Source organism: Ostrinia nubilalis, chromosome 27, assembly GCF_963855985.1.
Source record: "Ostrinia nubilalis chromosome 27, ilOstNubi1.1, whole genome shotgun sequence".
NCBI classification, from domain to species: domain Eukaryota; kingdom Metazoa; phylum Arthropoda; class Insecta; order Lepidoptera; family Crambidae; genus Ostrinia; species Ostrinia nubilalis.
Window position 1 is genome coordinate 8886521 of NC_087114.1, and position 24573 is coordinate 8911093.

Below are 24573 nucleotides of genomic sequence, written 5' to 3' on the forward strand. Positions count from 1 at the left end.
CTATTTTATTTTTTACTACATTTTGACGTTCATAAGTGCCACTTGTGGTCTAAACTGAATAAATATTTTTGATTTTGATTTTGATTTCCACTTCTCTTCTCTGCTGCGCTCTGCCTTGGTGGAAACCGAGCCTCATTCTCGTCTCAAATAGTACATTCTACCACTACATATCGGTTGGTGCTAAGAAGAAGTGACGGCAAATATTATATTTGCAAAGATAGCGCACATAATGAGCAATAAAATTTCGCAACGTATCACAATATAGGATTTTGTCCAAAGTTCAAATATTTGTAACTGACCAACTTTTTGTCCATCTTTGCAAACATCTTGACACATATCTTTGGTCAGCATTATGATTAGTAATACTGTTTTCTATAAAAACATCTGTAAGTGACGTACACACGGCCACAGTGTTAACTATCCATTTCCGTATTTGCTCTCGCTTTCATCAAATGGTGATTCTTTGCGATAGAACGAGACGACATGACCGGCAATGGGCAGTTAACACTGTTGCCGATGGTATTTTTTGTCCATCTTTGCAAACATCTTGACACACATCTTTTACCAACATTATGATCAGTATACTCTTCTGTAAACAACAATAGTTACCTCTGTGGCGTGCGGCTTCCACAGCGCCGGGTGCTTCGCGAACGAGTAGCCGAACAGCTGGTCGCCGGTCGGCACCGACACTGCGGGGCACGACAAGCGTAAGATAAGGTACATATTCCAACTCAAAATATCTTTCAACTACTGGTACATAGGTAGCCAAATTATAAATGATGATAAAGTCCGGTCGCCGAGCACGTAGAATTTCGTGCAATGGTCCCAAGCTACCCATCCTTATCGCTCGCGCGTAATTATATTACTGTCGCGCTTGCACACTCACTGCTGCCGTCCGTCGCACAGTCGCGACAGCAATGTATTTACGCGCGAGCGATAAGGATAGGTAGTTTGGGGTCATTGGACGAAATTCTACGTGCTCGGCGACCGGACTATAAATCGGCTGCATTTCGCTTCAAAAGAACACCATAGTCAGTGCTTAATTCTAAGGTTACTAAGGCAAAACATTTATGTTCTGCAAACAGGCTTTTAAAAACCCTTTTACACGTCTCAGTATTATTCAAACGGGCGGCTACGTGACGTGCGGGCGCCGCGTAGCCGCCCGCACGCCACGTGGCCGCTCGCTCGCTCACGTTACCTTCACACTCGCGGCACAGCCAGGGCGCCCGGCGCAGCGCCGGCACACGTGGCGGCCGCAGCGCCCGCACGCCGCTCACGTTACCTTCACACTCGCGGCACAGCCAGGGCGCCCGGCGCAGCGCCGGCACACGTGGCGGCCGCAGCGCCCGCACGCCGCTCACGTTACCTTCACACTCGCGGCACAGCCAGGGCGCCCGGCGCAGCGCCGGCACACGTGGCGGCCGCAGCGCCCGCACGCCGCTCACGTTACCTTCACACTCGCGGCACAGCCAGGGCGCCCGGCGCAGCGCCGCGGGCGGCGGCAGCGCGGCGCAGCGCCGGCACACGTGGCGGCCGCAGCGCCCGCACGCCGCGTAGCGACTCGTCTCGCGCACTATGCTCTTGCACATGTCGCAGCGCACGTGCGCTACGCAAAAAAAGAATTATTAATTTTAAGCAGTATCTTTAAATAAATATAATTCTTATTTTACTACTAGCAAAACTTTTGATCAAGTGAACTAATCCTAACTAATCCTAATCCTATCCTAACTAATATTATAAATGCGAAAGTAACTCTGTCTGTCTGTCTGTCTGTTACGCTTTCCCGCTTAAACCTCGCAACCGATTTTGATGAAATTTGGCATAGAGATAGTTTGAGTCCCGGGAAAGAACATAGGATAGTTTTTATCCCGGTTTTTGAAACAGGGACGCGCGCGATAAAGTTTTTCTGTGACAGACAAAATTCCACGCGGGCGAAGCCGCGGGCGGAAAGCTATCTATCTATAAAAATAAAAATGAATTGATGTTCGTTAGTCTGATTAAAACTCGAGAACGGCTGGCCCAGCTAGAGAATGAGCTAATTTTGATTTTAAAATGTTTGTCGTAGTCCAGGGTAGGTCTAAACGGTGAGCAAATAAGGAAAAAATTGCGATGGCGTATTTATTGCCTTAATTAAGGCGGAACAGAGTTCGCCGGGTCAGCTAGTATGTAATATATATTTTTTTTCCAAGTAGGTACCTATTTGTTGCGATTAGCAGTTATTTATAAAAAAAAGAACCTGAAAAATCTACTCTTGTCTGTGTAATCACTAAGCATGCCCAGGGGATTATTTTTGAAAACAAGTTTAAATCAATCCTGAGGTTGTAATGAATCAATAGAATTCAAATTTTATAAAACTTGGATTTTACAATTTCGATTTTTCGCGCGGAAACGCTAGCCGCCAACCCGCTATGCTGATTCAGCTCGTGACGTCACAGTAAACAATACGACTACGAAAAACCAAGTAACAAGATTTGTGAAAATAATGAGTATGTTTACTTACATTGCTGTTTTAACATTTCTCAACACTCTACCTTCAGAACAGAATGTAAAAAATTTCGTAATTGATTATTGGTAGATTTGGACGTTCTGCTTTCAAAAAACCTTTTTCCATTAAATAAAATTAAACTTATAAGTCCATAAGAGATAATAAAATAGCACAAACACATTCGACAAAAAACACAGTAGTTTGTGTACTAAAGGCTTAGATTAATAAAACCTAGATGGATAGTCTTCATACAAACGCTTCGTCAAGAGTGAGGCAAAAATCTTATGTCATTAGTGTCAATTTTGTTGGGGAGTGTAGACAGTGAAGGCGATTTTCCCGAAAGTAGGGAAATTTTTAATACGTTTTTAATTATTTTATAACTAACAAAAACAAAACGCATCATGTACTTATTTATTTATTGAATTCAAAGTACCTACCTAATTACAATAAGATAAATCGACTGAAGAGTCTCGATTTCATAAAAAAGGAAGTGTATTTGTACGGCGAACAATTGGGAAAAAAATTTTCTTGTTACTGGTATCATTCCCGTATTTAATTTTTGAAAGCCAAATTCAAGCAAAATACGCGTCGAATCGTAGTACTTAGTTATGAAATGTAACACTGGTCACTTTCTTTAGTTTTTCTGATGTATTTAGACACCCTTTCACAGCACAAACCGTCTTAATTAATTAAAAGTCATCGGACGTGTTTACCAATTTTTCACTTTGACAGTTCATGTGACGTTTACGAGTAAGCCATTCTGGCTTACTAAAATCTGCCTCACCTTTCGTGCACTGACTATCTATCTAGGTTTTATTAACCCATTTAGACCGATAATTATTTTTGTAAATAAAAATTGATTTTTCAGCAAAAACTTACAAAGGAGAGCCTAAAAATCATGAAAAAAATATTTAAAAAAATATTCCATAAATAGGGGGCCGTGGGAAGCCCGTACCATATAGGGTACAGTAGGTCTATAAGCAAGCAAAACATAGTCGTTGTTCAAAGAAGGTTTTTATTTATTTTTGTATGATATAAAATAAAAATAAAATCACATAATCACTAGTATCACACATGGCATATTTTGTAAGACGTTTTCTGTGATACTAACTACATTTGGTTCTTTTTTCCTACCTTCTCCGAAGTTAGTGAGGCTAGCTGAAGAAGACCTGGCTTCTTCTGATTTTTTACGTTTAGTGCTATCCATAATCGCATTTAGCAACACGACGATGAAAATTTAGCAAATCCATCGAAGAAAACTCTGAGGGTAATTATTTACATTAACACTATCTTTATCGCCTAAATCTTCGTCAGTCTGATCATCATTAGCGGTCATCTGACAAGATAGCAGTAGATAAATACCAACATTGCTTTATTTTTGCTGAAATAATAAAATTTTTCAAGAGTTATGGCAATATAGTGAAGCATCAATAGCCTAAAACAAATAAAAATAATAAAAATAAAATTATATTTTTTCGCATGATGTGCTCATGCATAGACCTACTGTACCTTATACGGTACACCTATTTTAGACTGGAATAAACCCTATAAAAATAATCTCAATAATATTTATTTTGTAGTCATGTTATCTATTGTACTCTATTTTTTAAATAAAATCGATAAATAACATAATTTACCATGAATAATAAGAAATTATACCTTCTTAAATACATTGTAAATTTTTTTTTTGTTTTCTGTCGAGGAATTTTATAAATATTTCCAAAACCACTTGTTAAAACATATTTTTAAATATTTTTATGTAAAATAATCACTTTACGCTTACTATCACAATCATTTTTACAAATTAACAACAGTTTGGTTCTTCGAAATATTTTCATAAAGGTACCGTACCACATAGGGTACGGTAGGGCTAAATGGGTTAATCTAAGACTAAAGGAATAATGTCACTGACAAATGTCATTTTAGACATTTGAAGAACAGATTAAAAAAGAAATTTTTTAAAATAGAGTTAAATTTTTTTATTTAGATTGCATTTTTTTATAGCCTGACCAGGAACATAAAAACCCTCGCCATGTTGCGGAAAACTAATGGTACTAATTTCTTTTAATGGCAACAGTAACTGAAAACTTCATTGACATGTCACCTTGCATGTCAGTCTATTGTTGTCAAAGTGTAAACAAACTTTATTTTAAATGTGTGCAATTGATTTTGTGAATTAAATTGCTAAAATATTTTTAAAGTCGTGAAAGAAAAGTGGTTCACGATGTGTTAATGTATTTGTCGAAGAGAAATACTAAGGGTTCGGACAATATTTTCATTGAATAATTTTTCCGACAAAGGTTGTCAAATTGACTGACATGTTTAATCGTATAGTACAGTCCACTATGAAAATTAGCTGTAGTCTGTTTCAACTACCTATTTTAAAGTTTTTTGTCACTTTCTAAGTTTTGAATTTTATGGAATTGGGAAAGAAGTACCGAGTTTGAAGCGTTCATGAGCAGACATTGCAGTTGAATATTCAAGTTCTGAATTTGTTTATTGATGAATAATAAAATAAATCCTACTAGCTCGATTGATGGTTTCATTTAATTTATTTAAACCAGGTTACCTTTAATAATATTTTTCGTTCATTTATGAAAATATCAAATTAGCCCGTAATCCTGAATCCTGATACATAAATTTAGCCCATGGACCTATAAAAAAAGTCGGACGGATTCTCATCAACAAAATACTGTGACATTAGGATATACCAGCTCGCCTGTACATACAGGCCGGCACGCACACATTCATACCCTGATACACCACTTCGAGTGCAAACTTCACACAGTTGACACATTTACGCGGCGAAAAAAAAACACAAATACGACATGTCTTGCGTGGTGAAATTGTGTAAAAACCGTTCTGATCGAACGAACAAAAATCAAGGAATCACATTTCACAGGTAAACTAATAATCTAATCACTTATTTCCCCGATTTTATAAACATTAAAATATTAAAATCAAACGTCTTCTTCTTCTTCTTTTTTTATGGCAACGGCTTGGTTTTGAGAACCATGATTTCGCCAATGTCACGTAAACAGTTTTGACAAAGTAACAGGGTTTACAAAAAACAAAAATATTTAACGTTTCTAATAATAAGCAAAATTATTATTTGTGTACCTATAACAAAAAAGACAACACAAATTGAGACACCACAAATAGATACATAACATAGAAATTAAAATGTAAGGAAGAGGGTAGGTGGGACGAAAGATTGGGAGAGGAAAGAAAAAAATTCGGTTACCTACAAACGAATTTTGCGGGATTGAATAAATTTTGATAGTAGTTTCAAAAGCGGTGGGTCCATAGAATTTAATAAACATTTAATATTAGTAGGGCGAGGAACGCTTTCAGGAAGGAAATCAAATAAGGAGGAACCTACGTTTGGACAATTGAAGAAAATGTGATTAGTTGTGCCTTCGTCTAAGCCACATTCGCATAAGGAACTATCCTTTATGTGCATCTTCGCAAGGTGAACCGGAGTACACGCATGACCAATTCGCAACCGACATATAATTGATACAGAACTTTTTGGTAAGTATTTGTGTTTAAAAAACCAGGGTCTAGGGGGAATATCGTTTTGAATGTCTGAATCACCCGACAAAATAATACGTCAAAGGCCAGTGTTCTCAGTTATTTACGTGGGAAAATTACCCGAAAAGTGGGAAATCTATAATTTTAAGACTTTTTAGGTGTTTATTACGCATACTATTGAAATAAAATAATTTATCATAATAACTGTGTTTTAATGGGATGTATTTTTGTAGGCAGATTTGATCCTTCCCAAAGGCGTGGAAAATCTATCAGAGATAATAATATTGATGATACATAAGATTATGATTACGTAGGTACACAAGATTGATAATTTGTAACTGCGTGAATCGTACCTGACACTGACTTGCAAACAAAGTAAGAAAATTTGAAAATTTCGCGTCTACCTCAACGTATTCATCTTTCATCCTTTTCAAATGGCACGATATAATTCCGTCTACATTTCCAAGTAACATATCTGCCCATCTATGTTTTTCTTAAGATAAATGGGTAAAATGTTTTGGCTAACATGGCATCCCTAAATTCACTCACACAATAGACAAACGCCAAAATTTTGCGTCACAGTTTTGTTGTAGCGCGAGTTCCGTCCGCCTTTTTTTATAGGTCCATGAATTTAGCCTATTAATTTAACACATGTACGACTGTACTCAGTGTTGCACTATCAAATGCAATTGAAGCGCCTCTATGCCAGGGTTTTTATGTTCCTGGTCAGGCTATAAATAAATATCAACATTTCTTGAAATAAAATGAAATTATTTATTTGCAGAATGTGGTACATTAGATGTTACATAATGAAATGGAGCAGAACACATTCGCCAGATATGAACCAGCATGCAAATGTTTTACACAAGTCAATTTATTATTAACTAGCTTTCCGCCCGCGGCTTCGCCCGCGTGGAATTTTGTCTGTCACAGAAAAACTTTATCGCGCGCGTCCCTGTTTCAAAAACCGGGATAAAAACTATCCTATGTTCTTTCCCGGGACTCAAACTATCTCTATGCCAAATTTCATCAAAATCGGTTGCGAGGTTTAAGCGGGAAAGCGTAACAGACAGACAGACAGACAGAGTTACTTTCGCATTTATAATATATATTACTAGTTGGGATTAAAATTTAAATAACATCTACCTAATTTGCTTATAGTCAGAATAATTCCTCCAGTCATAATATTCCTTAAGTAAATAAAAACAACTTGTATGTGACCAATATTGTCAACCCTATTTTGAATTCCCTACCATGTAGCAGCTTAATATAGTCAGGAAGATTATTAAATAGTTTAATGCACATGTTATATGCATTTCTTTTGTAGATATCGTAACTTATCTTGTTCACTTTTACTAAATTTATTATAAATATACATGCACAGGGATTTTAGTTAATAAACTCAATGGTAGTAAAAACTTCAAAGAAAAGAACTATTATGTCAAAGTGACACATGAAATCTAACAGCAATTGACGTTTTTAGTCTATGGTTCATCTATTTTTTTCATCTAACTCCATCTTGTAATGCCTATTGGGAGTTATAATTATTAAATTGACTAGCTGTGCCCGCGACTTCGTCCGCGTGGAATAATGACTTTGGGTAGGCACTTTTAATAATTTAGTCTAATTATTTTACAAATAGCTTTTGCCCGCGACTTCGTCCGTGGAGAAGTCGAAAACGTTCTCATACGATTATTTTTAAATGTTTTAACGTTATTATCTAAATGTTTGAATACTTTTAAAATATAAAAATCAGGTTAAATAAACATGAAAATATTTTTTTCTTATATTTTATGAATATGCAGCTCGGCCTTTGATCCGGTGAAAGTTACTCGGTGGTATTATTTTTTTACAACGAAATCGAAAACTACACCTACCGCAGTATTATTGGTAAACTTTTTTTTATATTTTCCTACGGGTGCTAGAATCACCAAGCTTCCAGCATGCCACTGGCCGTGGGAGAAGGAGCTTTTCCTCAAGACTACTCCCACTACCTCAAGGGCCTCCGCCAAAACTCTCGCGCGAAAATGAGTTTATGTATACAGCGCAAGCAGGTGCCCGCGGCATGACTTTCATGCATTACTATGCATTGTTGGGCGAGCGCACGCAGCGGGCACCCACTCCGAGGTTAAGTGGAGGCCCCTAGAGTATGGTAGTCGTTAACATGACGTCATGATTGTAAAAAAATGCACTAATGAGTAATTAATATCAACTTTGAAGCAAATCACCACTAAAATAACTTTCTACCCCTTTTTAACATAGTTAGGGGGTGCATTTCACTAAAATACGAAACACGTCTTCCATTAATTCTGTTATAGAATGCTTATGCAAAATTTTAAGTAGATTGAACGAAGGAATCTCGTTATTTCATACAAACTTTGCCCCTCCTTTTTACCTCCTTAGGGGTAGAATTTTGGAAAATCCTTTCTTATCAGATGCTTACGTCATACAAAGAACACACCGTCCAAGTTTCAGGTCTTTACGATCAGCGGTTTAGGCTGTGCATTGATCCATCAGTAGCGCGCGTAGTACTTGATCATTATTTTGCTGCGATGTGATTTTAAAACTGCGATATCTCCTAAGATATTTATTGAAATCGAATGGTGTAAAGGGCAAGAATGTTTAAAATTAAATACTTGTGGTGAATAATTTATTTATTTGGATAAGGATTAATATCATGTTTATAAAAACACCTTCGCAAATAATGCATTATTTTAAAACAGATTTTTTTTGCATAAAAATGGTTACTATGAGCCAACCTTAAAAGATAGACATATGCTACCGCGGACTTTTTTAAAGAACTTTTAAAGGGGAACAATCCTGTGATACATGATTTTTGCGAAACTTTAACCGTTTACGCAGCGTCAGCTCTCAAAAGGAAAAAAATCACTGATTTGAAATATTCTTGATTGGTGCTCCTCTCCTATTGGTCTTAGCGTGATGATAAATAGCCTAAAGCCTTCAGGAACTAACGGGCTATCCAACACAAAAAGAATTTTTTAAATCGGTCCAGTAGTTCCTGAGATTAGCGCGTTCAACCAAACAAACAAACAAACAAACAAACAAACTCTTCAGCTTTATAATATTAGTATAGATTTAATTTTTGAACTTCTAAATTACATGTATAGTTATTTGTATTTTCCCCATAATTAATATAATTTCCTTGATTATTTTAATGGTGTACAACCTCTGGGCCAGAATTGGGACATCTTTTTTTTAGTGCAACAACATTTGCTTGTGCATAAGAAACCTTGAATACTGAATGAATGAAGAATTTAAATAGGTATTTCCTTATTGGAAATATTTAAATTCTTCATTCATTCATTTTTTTTTAGCTCATCAAGTATTTTAGTAGATATCCATAGAAGAATTCAAACCAATAGACTTAATTAATAACAGAAACATACTTGGTGATTGGCGGCAGCTATTGCAGAGCCATTGTTTAATTTCTGTAGGCGGCACCATCCAGTCCCCCGCCTCGTCGCACAGGCCCTCGGTGCACTTGCGGTCGTAGTGGCAGCCGCACTGCTTGCAGCAGACCATGTCGTCTTTGCTGGATTGTGTGGAACATTTTTCACAGGACACCATCATGATGTACCTGAAATGAGGAGGGAAGATAAATGTTTTAATGTGGTAGCTATGTTATCTGCACAAGAACTTTACTATTTTCTTAAGTACTACAAAAACTTAACTAAGGCTGGGTTGCACCATCTTACTTTAATTTTAACTAACATCAAAAGTCTGTCAAACTCCATACAAAAAACACCGGTAGGTCAGTTAGGTGGTGCTACTCAGCCAAAATAATTGATAATAATTATAATGGCTCTCAAGTCAGAAAGATCTGGGCCACACGCATCAATAACATCCGGGCGACTGTAGAGTGACGTCCTTGCAACTATACAAAAAAGCACCGAAGTATACGCGAACACTTGGCTTGTCTACATCGCCTTAACGCGAATTTTCGGGGTTACAAGGTTATGTATACAGACTTGTTAAGTATGATGTATAATATCAAAATAATAACATCGGCGAGTGGTTAAGGTTAAATCTAATGTATACCACGTCGTAATTATTGATAGAAAGAGCCTTAGGCATAGTTAGTTATAGGCAAATGGTCACAAAACCGACGTCATCCGGTATTATGATAGGTTATGCCAGGAACGTTTTCTTCTGCCGCTTTTTTCAACCGTAAAACTTGCAAATAAGAGAGCATTAATGATCAGAGAAACGCGTGAAGTGCTGTTTTGTATGATTTACGGCATATTTTTTACACACGGACCTTTAGAATTGAACAACGGTAGACGTATGTTCGGTGCTCTCACTAGTAAGAAGCAGATATCAGCTCGATTCAGCACAAACACTTCACTTTTCACAACAAAGTCAAAACAAAATTTACGTTAGGTATTCAGTAAAATCTGCAGGAATTAAAAAAAATTGTCACCGACAAACATTTTTGTTTTCGGAGTCGGGCAAACGACAACAAAACGTTGTTGACACTGACAGTCAGGCTGACAGTGACATTTATTAGCGGCACACCGGTTCCGGTTCCGGTTTGCACGCAGCGCTTATTTTAACGACCAAGTGAAATAACGTTACCGGTATTGGAACTTCGTTATAATCTCCGATTTAAAACAAAGTCAATAAGTACTTGCTCAGTGGTCTCCTGTGGTCTTGGACAGAAAACAGAATGCATTGTCTAGTGCAGCGGTTCCCGAATGGTGGTCCGCGGAACCCTGGGGTTCCGTGGAAAGGCCGCAAGGGTTCCGTAAAAAATATTATCCCACGTTTCGTGACCGACGTTGTTCGCTCGCACTGACTTGTTTACGCACAAGGGAGGGGCAGGGCGTGCGGGCGGAGTAGTACGGGAGTTCCGCTAGGAAAAGTATAATCAATTAGGGTTCCTTGGCAAAAAAAAATTTGGGAAACCCTGGTCTAGTGTGTTTAACCGACTAGTCTGTGGTCTAGTGGTAAGGTGTAGCTTCAGAGCCAGAGCACGCCAGAGTCCCGGGTTCAATTATTTTGATCGGTTCCGTTGGTGGTAAGACTTGTCCTAAGTCCGCTTGGCTAGCTGGCACCATTTTACATAAGTCTGCCGTCATTACAACAATGTTAACACTTAACAGTATTGTTGTGTTACGTCAGTTGGATGGAAGTAAAATAAGTCAGTTCATCTGTCTACAGGATGTTAGGTAAATGGGTATATGAGCCGACACTAGCCCATGTTAACATGGTCATATAAATGGTTAAATGGTATGGTGAAGTCAGAAAATGTATATCTTCATTTTAATTATTTTATTTTTCATACAAATCGGATATTATACAATTTATTTTGTATGGAAATTAAAAAAAATAAAATGATGATATCAAATTTCTGACTTCACCATACCATTTATATGCCCATGTTAACATGGGCTAGTGTCGGCTCATATACCCATTTACCTAACACCCTGTATAGTTGAGGATTCCGGGTAAATAATGTTACCTATCGTCAAAACCCTACTTAATGCCAGTAGGTATACCAGTTTATTTGCAAGTGTTATCAACTTACCCAATCAACTTGCGCAAGTAGGCACCTAAACCGCTACGGCCTGTAGGTTAAATAATGTAGTTTAGATTGTTATAAATGTATAGAAATACTTATTTTACAAGGAAATTTTCAGGCGTGGTTCGAAGAAAATGCATGAATAACTTGCAAGCGCAAACCTTTCAGGGATCCCTTCAGGGCGCAATCTGCGGAAGATCTAATTTCTGGCCTTCCTTTGTGTCTCGGCGTTATACCTAGAGCATTTGAGATTTTACATTTTAACCTCATAATCACACGCACTTGAGCAATTTTAAACTTATACAGGGTGGAATTTTGTAATGCCATCTGGAGGGAAAGTACCTACTCTTAATACTGTAGATAGAAAATTTTATTCAAAGAAAAGATTCCTTTATTTTTTAATGCCACACCCGGGAATTGAACCAACTAAAATCATTCAGTATTTATTGCATAGATCATTAGGGATGAAATCTCTCTAACAAACTTGATAAATAATAATTAAATGAAAGGAAAACCATGAAATCTTCAATTATTTACAGAATATTACGTTATGGTATGGTAGTGAATTTTCGAAAAAAATTCAAAAATCTTTGAATGCAGTTCTCTTTCCTTTCAAAAATAAAGGAATGTTTTCTTTGAGTAAAATCTTCTATATGCAGTAGGTATTAAGTAAGAGTACTTTCCCTCCAGGTGGCATTACAAAATTCCACCCTGTAGATAAAGAAACTTTGTGTAAAAATATACGAGTAAGTAAGTAAGTAGGTAACGCCCGTATTCAGCACAAACGATGCTTGCTTACCTATGTGAAGCAGCAAATCGGACGCACATCGTTGAATAGAGCTCTGTGATTGGTTCTTCTGTCACCCTGTGCGTCCACGCGCATTGTGAGACCTCACGGGGTAGGTACCTAATGTTTGTGAATACGGGCATAAGCCTACTGAGCTGCATGTCAAATCAAGTCAAACCGAAATCAACACGTTATTTTTAGGAAACGAAAGTAACAATTTATGTAGGTATCTGCAAATTGTCTACGTGGGCGATTATAGTTTCTCAGTAGGTACCTAAGTAAATAACTTTATTTTTACAACTACATAAACAATTATTTTCTGATCAGAAGTTGTTTATTCCTGCTAAACAAGAGGAAAGGCCCGTTCGAGTAAATATTGCCCTCCGGAACAAACTCGCAGGGATTCGTCTTCCAAAATAATCACATTATCCGCTCATTTCTGTCGAGCATAAGAATACTAAGGGAGTGTCATCTGTCTTATAACTTTCCTTAATTCTTATTACAGTAGACCTTAAATCGACTATCTGCCCGCCTACTCTCTTTGCCTACTCTGTCTACCATACTTAGTGCAAGAATTTTAATGCATTTTTTATCTAAACTTACTGAAAATACCAATACTCCTTGAAACAAACCCATGGGTAGTTTTATCTACCTACCTACATACTTAAGTAGGGTACAATAATATTTTCCATATCCATAACATGAAAATTCTGTACCCCCAGTGAAAACGGATCTAAGTCGAAAATGGTGATTTTTGGGGAATCGCATTTGAAGTTAAAAAAAATCCTGCTTCGTCGCTATTAGAGATAACTGGATGAAATATTTTTTTGGTGAAAGGTAATATTAGATATGATTAGGCAGTGTGCCAGTTTGGGAAATATAGCATGTGGTTTTTTCGTAATTAAATAAAAACCTAGTTATATCACCATGCACGACAACTTTACATTCGTGTAAAGTGATATAATGGGACATAAATCATTTTACACCACACTGAATTGACCACCCGCTAACAAGTGTAAAGTGATACATTTTACGCCATTTCTGTTGATATTTTTTTGTTTCTTCAATTTTAGAAAAAGTTGTAAAACAAACATAAGTAATTACACTATGAGGAATCATTATTTCAGGTCATTTAGGGTTAATAGTCCAAAAAATTTTACTTATATCAATATACACCAATTTTGTGGTGAGAAAAAAAATGTGTAAACTGATCTAACTTACATAATAGCGATCTAAGTATCCTAATAATTTTGTGTAAAGTGATATAAGTGGCGACTGTAAAGGAATAAGGCTAGAATTTGAGACTGAATTCTAATTATTTACTCCTTAAATGTTTATTCTGATCTGAAACTACTATTTTATTAATTATTACACCATATACCATGAATGAAATCGGCCTAAATCACATACATTATCTCCTATTTTAAAGTAAGTATAGCTGAAGCAATTGTGTAGTAAAGACCAGAAACAACAATGGTTTCACATCAACTAATTAGACAGGAGACAGAGAAAAGTTTGTTTTCTACAATTACCCTAATAAGAATCAAACCCTGGACCAGAGATGGTGATGTCAAGCTATATTGATTGCCTTTTGGCTACAGAAGGATAATATAAAAGTAAAGTCATAAAATGCATTTGTTTTCAACAAAGAGGCTTTTAAAAAGCCCTTTAACACGTCCTAGTATTACTTGAACCCTACAATTATTTTGGGGCATAAATGGGCCAGTGTTGAGAAGAAGCAGCGCAAGAAATTTAGCCACCCTTGTCAGCCTATTCTTAAATCATAAATAACTTGAAAATATCGAACTGCCTAAGGCGGGAATCTTCTTAAATCAATAGAGACATGAATTAACAAGACATGTTATACTTGCGAGCTAAGCAGATAAAGTCCAGCAACACATGCCATTTACATAATTATTTACTTTATACATAGTATCCATTCATAAGGACTTTCGTAGTTAGTTTTTCAGGGCAATCGAATATTGCACTTAGCCTCTTGATTAGACCATTGTGCGCTATTTGTAGTTTATCTTCCTATTTCAACCGCTCCAGATCCCCCAGGTAGCAGCAGCCTATCTAGGTCGCTACAGGCCTTCTGCAGCGACCCTGGTGATTGGAGAATTTGAGCTTGTTGATTGCTACGCTTTTGCACTCCTTGTGCACGTGCTGCGGTTTTTCTACTGCCTCCATGCATCTTCTGCACAGTAGGCTGTCTGTAACAGCTATATTGTGTAGGTGTTTGTTTAACATACCTGTTATTACACTTAGGACCTTGCGGATGTTGTCCATGTTTAGTCTTATGAGGCAGCGGGAAAACTTTTTCGATATATCCACAACTGCATCTTTTGTTTGCCTGCATCTTTCACAATCTTTCCATTCTGTGTGGTGTTATTTTTCTATTTTGGAGTGCAGCCAGGTCTTGATCTGTGCTTATGGTATCGGCATTATAATTGTTCTGGACCAAATACCGTCGTGTACGATCCCCTTCTGGCAAGTTCATCTGCTGCGTCGTTGCTCAAGGAGTTACTGTGCCCTTTGATCCACTTCAGGAGTGCAGGGTAACGCCATTTGCGTCTGCAATGACTTAGGAGCGCGTCATGGCATTCCAATATAAGTATTATAATGTAGTATATTAAGTTGCTTTGTATTGCTTGCACTATCTGAGATTATTTTTATATTCAGACCTCGGATGTCTATGGTTGCAATCGCCTGTGCTGCTCTGATTGCATTCTGCTTGGAAAATTGTATTGTGAGTATCTAGTGTTGTAGATATTCTTAGTATATTTAGGTAATTCGAGAAGACACCAGCTCCCGTACCTTTTTCGGTTTTGGAGCCGTCAGTGTATATCCTAACTTCATTGATTCCAGAGCAATCTTGCGTTTCCGTTGTAAGCTGGATATTATATCTCCAGTTGAAGATGTGAACACAGGGAATTCTGTCGATGGGTGCCTCGGTGAGAGGTATTTCTTTTATTAGGGTTTTGTGCAGGATCGTGGAATGTCCTGTCTCCTTGTTTTGCTTTTATATGCCGTTCTTACCTTTAAGTCTTAGGGCGGCTGTTTGCGCTTCCTCCTGAATGAAGAGGTCTAAAGATCTAAGATTCAGAAGGTACTCAAGTGATGTCGATGGAGTGGTTCTCATACAACTAGTGCCCGCTATGCTTACTAGGCGTTGCAGGCTTTGGAGTATTGATCTTGCTGTGGATAGTTGTGTTCTGTGTCACCACACAAGTGATCCATAATAATATATGTAAGAGGGCCATACAATGAGTCTCTTGCACTGATGGAATGCTATACATACAGGCCATTTTTATTTTGTTCTCGACATGACTCGCCCAGTTCAATTTGTTGTCAAAGGTGATGAGTTTTGTTTATAAAGATTTCTGGTAGTTGGAGCTCTTGTAAATTCGATAATGCACTCATTAAGTACTTTTATTGACAACGTTAGGCACTATGAATTAAATTATATGTTTTACTAGTAGATTTATTAAAACTATTAACTAAAGTTCTTTGATTTATAAACTACGACATTATTTTTTCCTTTAATCTGACGTTTGGGCTAAGTTGTTTCATTTTACACCAAATAATTAACCAAATTATTAGTTGCGATTTTCAAATGTTTTTGATCTAAGTAACTTACAACATTTTACACGACATCTTATATTGTTAATCACAAATTCAATCTGAACAACTTCAATCGTGTAAAAAGTAGTAACACGAGTCATACCTCTTGACACAATAAAAAAGTGAAAGAAGCCTCCGGTACACTTTGTTAAAAGTAGACATGTATCAATATACACGAAAGAAAAGTTCACAAAGCCTTACTTGTATCATTTGGCACAAAATTATTTTCTTTTCTATACGTCGTAGAAACATACCGATTAGATACAAAAATAGCTAATTTTTCAGAGATTCACATTATGTTATAAAGTCGATTTTGATCTAAGTCGAGTTAGATCCCTTTTCACTGGGGGTACAGAATTATGGGTTCCCTAAACAAACTATGAATTTCTGTGTAATAAAATTGGGGCTTCACGTTCATTTACAAAGCTGAAATGAATCTTGAAATTAGAAATATTAGCTTACAAACATTGTTGGAAAAACACAAAACGTTATAATGTAAGTACGAAGTGCCTATAAGAGCAGCTATATTTTTTTCCCATACGAGTAATAGGCCAGTAGAATTAAACACAAAAATTAATTAAATCGGAAATAATTCCTACTAAAGATTTTAGTGCTTTACTGGCTTCATTAGTTGGCCATAAAGACTCTCCTAGGTTTTCGACTTCGACGGAGTTGTGCTTAAGTGGTGGGGGCCCCCGAAAGGGGCGTAAGCAGTAAGGAAAAATGTTGCAAGCACGGAAAATAGTATTTAAACTATTTTCACACGTACGAAGTTGATTTTGTGGCGTCGAACCTTGGACCAGGCATGTGGCTAAGCAATGCAATCGTACAGGAGGGTACAAGGAAGAGGGGCAGCCACATTAGGTAACACAAAGTCGTTCAGGAGAGTGCCAGGAAGAGGTGCAGCAACCGCAGTTAAGGAACGGCTGGGACGAACAAGGATAAGCGAATCCAACTCGTGAGCCTTGACAGGGATACGCTGGTTAAGGCGACCCTTTACAAGGCTTGGGAGCCTACGGGTGACGAGCTATTGGACGTGGAGAGGGTCATTAAATACACATATTTTCTACTTTGCCGAACATTTGCACGAGAACGGTTTGTCCAAAACATATGAATTTGGCCTCATTTGATGCAGGATTAAATGCCCTTCAACCGTCAGGAAGACCACTTTTCGATAGAGTAAGTCCTTTACGTGGTATAACCGGAAAACCTAAAAAGCGCCCCTTTCGAGGGCCCCCACCACTTAAGCACAACTCCGTCGAAGTCGAAAATCTAGGAGAGTCTTAATGGGCAACCAATGAAGCCATTAAAGCAATAAAATCTTTTGTAGGAATTATTTCAGATATAAAATCTAATTCTACTGGCCTATAAGTCTCTAAATAAATTATTTAAAATAAGCAAATTATTGAATCGGTCAGAAGAGAGCCTGAAGTGTTGTTTTGAGAAAAGATTTACGCTAGGGCTCCTTGTTCAAAGCGTTGCAGACAAGCGTTTTTTTTTATCGGTTTTCTGGATTTTAGGCAAATTATCCTGTCTTCGTCTTCTAGATTTATTTCTTACTATGTAGTAGTCCCGCTACGCGCCAACCATATCGCACAAGCTGTTTAGAGTAAAAGAGACAAAAATTGCCCCTCTCTTTCCTACCCTACCTGCCGGAGTGCCATAGTTCCTATCCTCATTCTTGTCCGTGCGCGCGCGGCGTTCGCACAAGTGCAAACACGTTCATCTGTGATTCAAAAAATGTCGAAACGTAAGCACGAGGATGAATCATGCGAAGAAAAGTGGTTACGGAAAATGAAAAAATATGAGCGTAAATTGCAAGCAAAACGGTCTAGGCGAATAATTTACTCGGACGATGAAAATGATGTGCAAAATGAAGGTAAGTTAGCTACTTATTTTCAATCGACCAAAAAGTGAAAGTGAGTCATTTGTAACGAACGAGACGTTAGTGCATTGTTTGTTTATTCTATTTTTAAATATCCGTTGTATTCTTCGGAGTGTTAAAGTAATTTTGGACATGGAAAATGCACACTTTTTTGGCAAATACTATTTAAGACTGTTCCGTTCCGATGCATTCATCGGTAACGTTTATTTTAAGCATCTGATGTATTCTTCAGATAGCAATTCATATTTATACAAGTTTTTTTATAAATACTTGTCTATTCCCCATGCATTCATCGGGAATATATTATTATTTTCATCCGATGTATTCTTCGGATACCCGAGTATAAGCAGAAATATGAGCTTTTGATCAAAATTATGTAGATACCGTCGCATTTATCGATAACATGATTTTTTTTAAATAAAAAATCGCTAGTAAATACCTAGTTTATTGTACTTCCTAAATAAGCTTGCTATAATTCAGTGCGTATAATTTGCTATTTACTTAAACTAATTACTGCTTAAAAGTTTATACTTATTCACGCATAATCGGGCCTGATTGCGACTATCTAATAGAAAAACTAAATGTTTTTCAGAACATCTTCAAGATGATCCGGGTTTACCCGTCAACTACGGGGATTCTGAAGAGAATCATGATTCTTTACTACTGATTGATTCAGAGGAATCGCAACAGAATAACAACGCAGATATTTATATTCCGGAAGACAACCCACCTGAAGAGGAGGATGCGTTCGACCCAACACTTCTCCAGGCCCTAGGTCATCTAGAACCAGAGACAACCGAATTCGGCGAAAATATTCAAACTGATTTAGCTAAGCAGTTAGGAAATATTTTGCTATGTGGCCTTAAAAAGGAAAATAAAGAAGAACTTTTAAAAAAGTATTTAATCCCTCAGAATTTGCCATTAGCTAAGAGCCCCGATTTAAATCCTGAAATAGGAGGTATGCTGGCGGAAGTATGCAAATCACGTGATAAGAGATTACTAGCTAAGCAAAACCAACTTGGCAAATCTTTGTCGGCATTAGGCAAGGCCATAACAGGACTGTTAAAAAAGGACCCAGATGTACCCGATATCATCCGTACGTTGAATGATGCAGCCAAACTATTAGCTGACTCTCACTTCACCGAGACAGATACCCGACGTACGGTTATTATCCCGTTAATTGATAAATCCTTAGCGGAGCCTTTCAAGGAAAGAAAAAGAGACCAGCTCTTATTCGGGGAGAACTTAGGAGATCTAGTCAAGAACTCCAGAGGAATAAAGCGAACTAGTCAAATGATTCAAGTATCTGCTAGCACCTCAGCCTCGAATTTAAACGGGAGAGGCCCATCGAACCGAGCGCGGCAGCAACGAGTCACCGCAACCTACCAGTACCGGACCGGTGGGCCGAGACCAACACCGTCATACCCCAGCCGCCGACGAGGATTCCCGCCACCTCCACCTCCACCGCAGCGATTCATTCGTCGTCAGCCTCCACCGCCGCCGCCCCCGCCACCGCGTCGGCAACCCCCAGTAGCCGCACATCGGCCCTCGTTCAACCGGTCAGCGTAGCTCATCAGGTACACGCTGGTCGCTTAAGATATTTTCTTAATGAGTGGCAATGTATTACTACAGATAATCTTGTATTAGATGCAGTGTTAGGTTACAAAATCCCATTTATTACCGAGCCTTTGCAAGATCCACAGCGCTTGCCTAATAAAACTTTTTCTAAAAATGAGTCAATAGCAATGAAAAATGAAATCAATCGTTTATTACAGTTACAGGCTATTCGACAATGTAAACCAACTTTAGGGCAATTTATTTCAGACATATTTTTAATACCCAAAAGCGACGGTAATATGCGGTTTATTTTAAATTTAAAGAAACTTAATAAATTCGTCTTTGCCGAACATTTTAAGATGGAAGACATTAGGACAGCAACCAAACTTTTAACTAAAGATTGCTTTATGACCAATGTGGACTTAAAAGATGCATATCTTTTAATACCAATTCATGAGAGCCACACAAAGTATTTAAGATTTTGTTTTGATGGTATTTTATACGAATTTACTGCATTACCATTTGGGCTTTCATCGGCACCATATATATTCACTAAAATATTACAACCAGTCATGGCCCACCTCAGAGCTAAGGGCTTTATTTCCGTTCGGTACTTAGACGATATTTTGTGTCTAGGAGATACAAAAGACAGTTGTCAAAACAATGTCCAAACCACACTTGACCTACTAACACGCTTGGGGTTTATTATAAATTTCACTAAAAGCAATCTTACCCCACAAAAGTCATGTCAATTCTTAGGTTTTATTCTGAATTCCACATCTATGACGTTAGAATTGCCACAAACAAAACGTCAGAAATTAATTCAACTGATAGAAATTACTCTAAATTCAAAAAGAGTTCGCATACGAGAATTTGCTCGATTTCTTGGTTCCCTTGCCGCAGCATGTCCTGCAATAGCTTATGGTTGGTTGCATACTAAGATTTTAGAAAGGGCTAAATACTTAGCGCTGCTTAAAAATAATGATAATTTCGACGCTTACTTAACCCAGTTGTTACGGATATCCCTTTTTTCTTACGATTCCTGTGATTTTGCATATATTGCCTATTTAATGCATCAAGGCAACAGGAAAAATACAAAAAAAAAATTGGTCTTACGGAAACGCTGGAAAATGGTGTTTGATATACGGAACGCTAGTAATATGTACGGCCACTTGTATGAACTTAGAGATAATACCTACTCTTTGCGACTTGCGTAAGTTATTAATGTATTTGCATAAAATATGGAATATTCATTAATAAAAAAATATTCAGAGTTAAATTTATTATTTTTCAAATTTAATTCCAGGACTGTGAACTGTATATTATGCCCAAAACATTTTCTGGGATAAAGGGTAATATTATATTTCTTGCAAAAAACATTGCATTTGTATTAAAGCGTGAGTTTCATAAAAATGTGTGTTGTGACTGAATTTGAGATGTTAAAATACTTCTCCTCTGTTTATGTGACGGAGAAAATCTCTTGGTTTTGACAGTTGGCGCAATTTTTAATGCATTTGAAGCAACTGTAATCACACTAAATCATCTCATTTACAAACAATAATTTCTTCATATCTTAAAACATGACTGACCGTGACCCTGTCTAGGGCATAATTGGCTATCTAAGCTAACGGGATGCAGTCTTCTTCATCATCACTGGATGAAGAATTCTCTAGTGATTTCTACGTGTGCTCTCATTTGTAGGTAATCCAGGCAAATCTATTGACACTTTATTTTCATCACCAGAGTTCTCTTTGGTTAAGTCACCATTACAATTTTCCGGATTTTCCGGCGGGAAAATTGTGATTGAGTTAGGGATACACTCATCTTCATTTTTCTCCAGTTCTTCAATGATTTCATTTAAAAGAAAGGGCCTCGAAGGCAGGCGCTAAGACAACAAAATACCGCAGTTCATATTACTAGCGTTCCTTATACGGATCACTAAGTTTAACGTTGAATTAGTAACAGTTACTATAAAAATGTTTATAATTATGTTATCGATTTACATAAAGTGGGCTACAAACTTTCATATTTCGGTAATAAATTCTTTAGAATAAATACTTATCATGTTTGTATGAACCTTGAAAGAGTCATCGTAAAATTTATGAAAACAACAAAACGCTTACGATTGAAATGTGACACCCAATGGAGAACAGAAAACTTCTGATGGACAAAGGGACCCCACAGCAATCGTATAACATAAACAATGTTATCAGAAACCGCCCTCATTGTTTATAATAATTTAATTTTTATGTTGATCCGTATATCAAACGCTAGTAACAAGTGGGTTAAATTTAACTAACAATTTACACGATGATTTGCATTGGTGGAAAAGAAATCTAGTACACGGAGTCAACCCAATACGTAGACAAAAATTTGATTTAGAAATTTATACAGACGCTTCAACCACAGGTTGGGGCGCAGCCTGTGGATCTGAAAAAACCGGTGGTTTTTGGTCTATTGCCGAACGCTCCCATCACATAAATTTTCTAGAACTATTAGCCATATATTTTGGCCTTCAATCATTTGCCAAAAATAAAAGGAATTGCGAAATCCTTTTAAGGGTGGACAACACCACTGCTATATCATATGTTAATAGGATGGGAGGAGTACAATTCCCGCACCTCAATCACGTTGCAAGAATGATTTGGAAGTGGTGCGAAGAAAGAAAAATATACATTTTCGCTTCATATATTCGTTCTTCATTAAATATTGAGGCCGATAGAGAATCACGAAGGATTAATATAGACACCGAATGGGAGCTAGGTTCACGAGAATTTCGAAATTTAATTTCTTTATTTGGAGAGCCTCGTATAGATTTATTTGCGTCACGAACTAATGCTAAATGTTCCTTGTATGTCTCATGGAAAAAAGACCCATTTGCTTTCAACATAGATGCGTTTACGCTTGATTGGTCTCAATTTTATTTTTATGCATTTCCACCGTTTGCTCTTATTTTGAAAACCCTCAATAAGATAATCTCTGATGGTGCCACTGGGATAGTTGTGGTACCCCACTGGCCATCTCAACCGTGGTATCCCTTGTTCAAATCTATGTGCATCAAAGACATCCTTATTTTCCCGCCAAGTAAATATTTACTATCGTCTCCTTTCAGGTCGACGCACCCGTTGCACCGACACCTTTCCCTGGCAGCATGTGTGTTATCCGGGAAGGTTTCCGTAAACAATTAATACCAGAGTCGGCTCTGGACGTCATGGTTGCCTCAATAGCAAAAAATACTATTACTCAGTATACGTCTAGTTTAACACGATGGTGGGAGTATTGTACAAAAAATGGAATAGATTTTTTTGATGTTAACATTGATTCTTTGATAGGATTTCTCTCTCAATGTTTTAATAACGGGGCATCATATGGAACCTTAAATAGTCACAGGTCAGCAATTTCTTTGATATCGACAAATAATATTAGTGGAAATCAAAATTTAAAACGGTTTTTTAAAGGCATTTTTAAGTTGAAGCCCGTGTTTCCTCGCTATAATGTTACGTGGAACACAAATATTGTGCTAAATTACTTAGAACATATGAACAATGATCAAATCAATTTGGCTATGTTAAGTAAAAAACTGGTGATGTTGTTAGCATTAGCTAGTGGGCAAAGAACTCAAACACTCTCACTAATAAAGTTGAAAGATATAAAAACATATAATGATCGACTAATAATCCCAATAACTAATTTGATTAAAACCTCTGCAATTGGTAGGTCGCAACCTATCCTTAATCTCCCATTTTTTAATCAAAGGCCGGGAATATGCCCAGCTGCAGTCTTGCAGAAATATGTAGAAGCAACATCAGTTCTCAGAAATACGGAAGAACTCCTTATCTTAACTTTTAAAAAACCGCATAAGGCTGCTTCATCTCAAACGATTGGGCGCTGGATAAAGCAAACTCTTTGCGACTGCGGGATTGATACTTCGGTTTTTGGGGCCCATAGCACGAGGCACGCTTCAACTTCCGCGGCATTCCGTGCTGGTTTGAATGTAGACACCATAAGGAAGAGTGCTGGTTGGTCAGCACAATCAGCCGTTTTTGCCAATTTCTATAATAGACCGATTGTTGACACATCTATAAATTTATTAAATTCATTATCTTAGTGTTCAGATATTACAAATTAAAAGATTAAAAAAGATGTATTTAGTAATATTATTTTTTCTTTTTTTGTTAAATGATCTCAATAGTTTACAATATTATGAAGTCAGAAATGTTGTTATATTTATTGTTTTTCAAATTTAATAAAAATATGATTTACTCTTAAATCATGTTGTTTTTCTATGGTATTCGCAACATAGATCATTTCTCTAAACATCTACATAGTAAGAAATAAATCTAGAAGACGAAGGCAGGATAATTGAATGATCAAACGAACTTACCTGAAGTGAAGTTCGATCTTAATTATCCTGTCTTCGTCGAAGAGATTTAGGGTCCCACCCATCCCTTTAGAATCATGATCTACCCTATATCTATGTTGCTTTATAGTAAACTCTAAAATGAATGAGAATAGGAACTATGGCACTCCGGCAGGTAGGGTAGGAAAGAGAGGGGCAATTTTTGTCTCTTTTACTCTAAACAGCTTGTGCGATATGGTTGGCGCGTAGCGGGACTACTACATAGTAAGAAATAAATCTCTTCGACGAAGACAGGATAATTAAGATCGAACTTCACTTCAGGTAAGTTCGTTTGATCATTCAATTATTTTAACTACCAGTTTATTTAAATTTTCTTGATATTTAATTACAAGATTTTATTCAGTTAACTACGGATTATACTGCATTTCTTGATACTTTTCAAAAGCTTTATAGCTCATCTGAAATCGCTCGTCTGCGAAAGCTCGTCGCGTTGTTTTGTGTCTGTAGGGCGGCAGGTCGAGTCGTCGGCAAACACTCGACGGCTAAACTGTCAACAGTCGGCGGCTGCGATCACACCGACCTGTTAGTGCGGTGCGAACATAATATTACGCGTGCCAGTTGGTGCTGAAAAAAAGTAAAAGATTATTATGATCTTCAGCTAAAAATTGCATTACATTTTATCAAATCGAATCTACTGTTCTGACACAGAGACAAACCACTAAAAAGTTTGTCAAATTAATAAATGTAATGCACATTAATGACTAATTAATAACCATATTTGTGGCTCAAACCTTTGTAT

At 37.2% G+C, this 24573-nt stretch overlaps 2 protein-coding genes across 2 annotated transcripts; one reads left to right on the forward strand and one right to left on the reverse strand.

Moving 5' to 3' along the window:
• Positions 1-576: 576 nt before the first annotated feature.
• On the reverse strand, positions 577-10506 carry LOC135084824 (zinc finger protein 99-like). Its single transcript, XM_063979566.1, has 4 exons — positions 10299-10506; positions 9427-9617; positions 1199-1606; positions 577-689 (listed from the first exon to the last, which is right to left on the reverse strand). Exons 2-4 carry the CDS (start codon positions 9608-9610, stop codon positions 577-579), a joined length of 705 nt encoding a protein of 234 aa, XP_063835636.1. The 5' UTR covers positions 9611-9617; positions 10299-10506.
• A 7208-nt stretch (positions 10507-17714) lies between these two features.
• LOC135084949 (uncharacterized) lies at positions 17715-23495 on the forward strand. The gene is made up of 3 exons (XM_063979706.1): positions 17715-17851; positions 18450-19434; positions 22527-23495. The coding sequence occupies exons 1-2, from the start codon at positions 17767-17769 to the stop codon at positions 19424-19426; spliced, it is 1062 nt and encodes a 353-aa protein (XP_063835776.1). The 5' UTR covers positions 17715-17766; the 3' UTR covers positions 19427-19434; positions 22527-23495.
• The last annotated feature ends 1078 nt before the right edge of the window (positions 23496-24573 follow it).

Bases quoted from the DNA above. Each gene is read 5' to 3' on its own strand.
- LOC135084824 (XM_063979566.1), bottom strand. From the start codon at position 9,610: ATGATGGTGTCCTGTGAAAAATGTTCCACACAATCCAGCAAAGACGAC. The intron at 1,607-9,426 runs GTATGTTTCTGT...TTTTTTGCGTAG, and splicing joins TAGCTGCCGCCAATCACCAA to CGCACGTGCGCTGCGACATG. The intron at 690-1,198 runs GTAACGTGAGCG...CGTGCCCCGCAG, and splicing joins GCTGTGCCGCGAGTGTGAAG to TGTCGGTGCCGACCGGCGAC.
- LOC135084949 (XM_063979706.1), top strand. From the start codon at position 17,767: ATGAAAAAATATGAGCGTAAATTGCAAGCAAAACGGTCTAGGCGAATA. The intron at 17,852-18,449 runs GTAAGTTAGCTA...AATGTTTTTCAG, and splicing joins AAATGATGTGCAAAATGAAG to AACATCTTCAAGATGATCCG.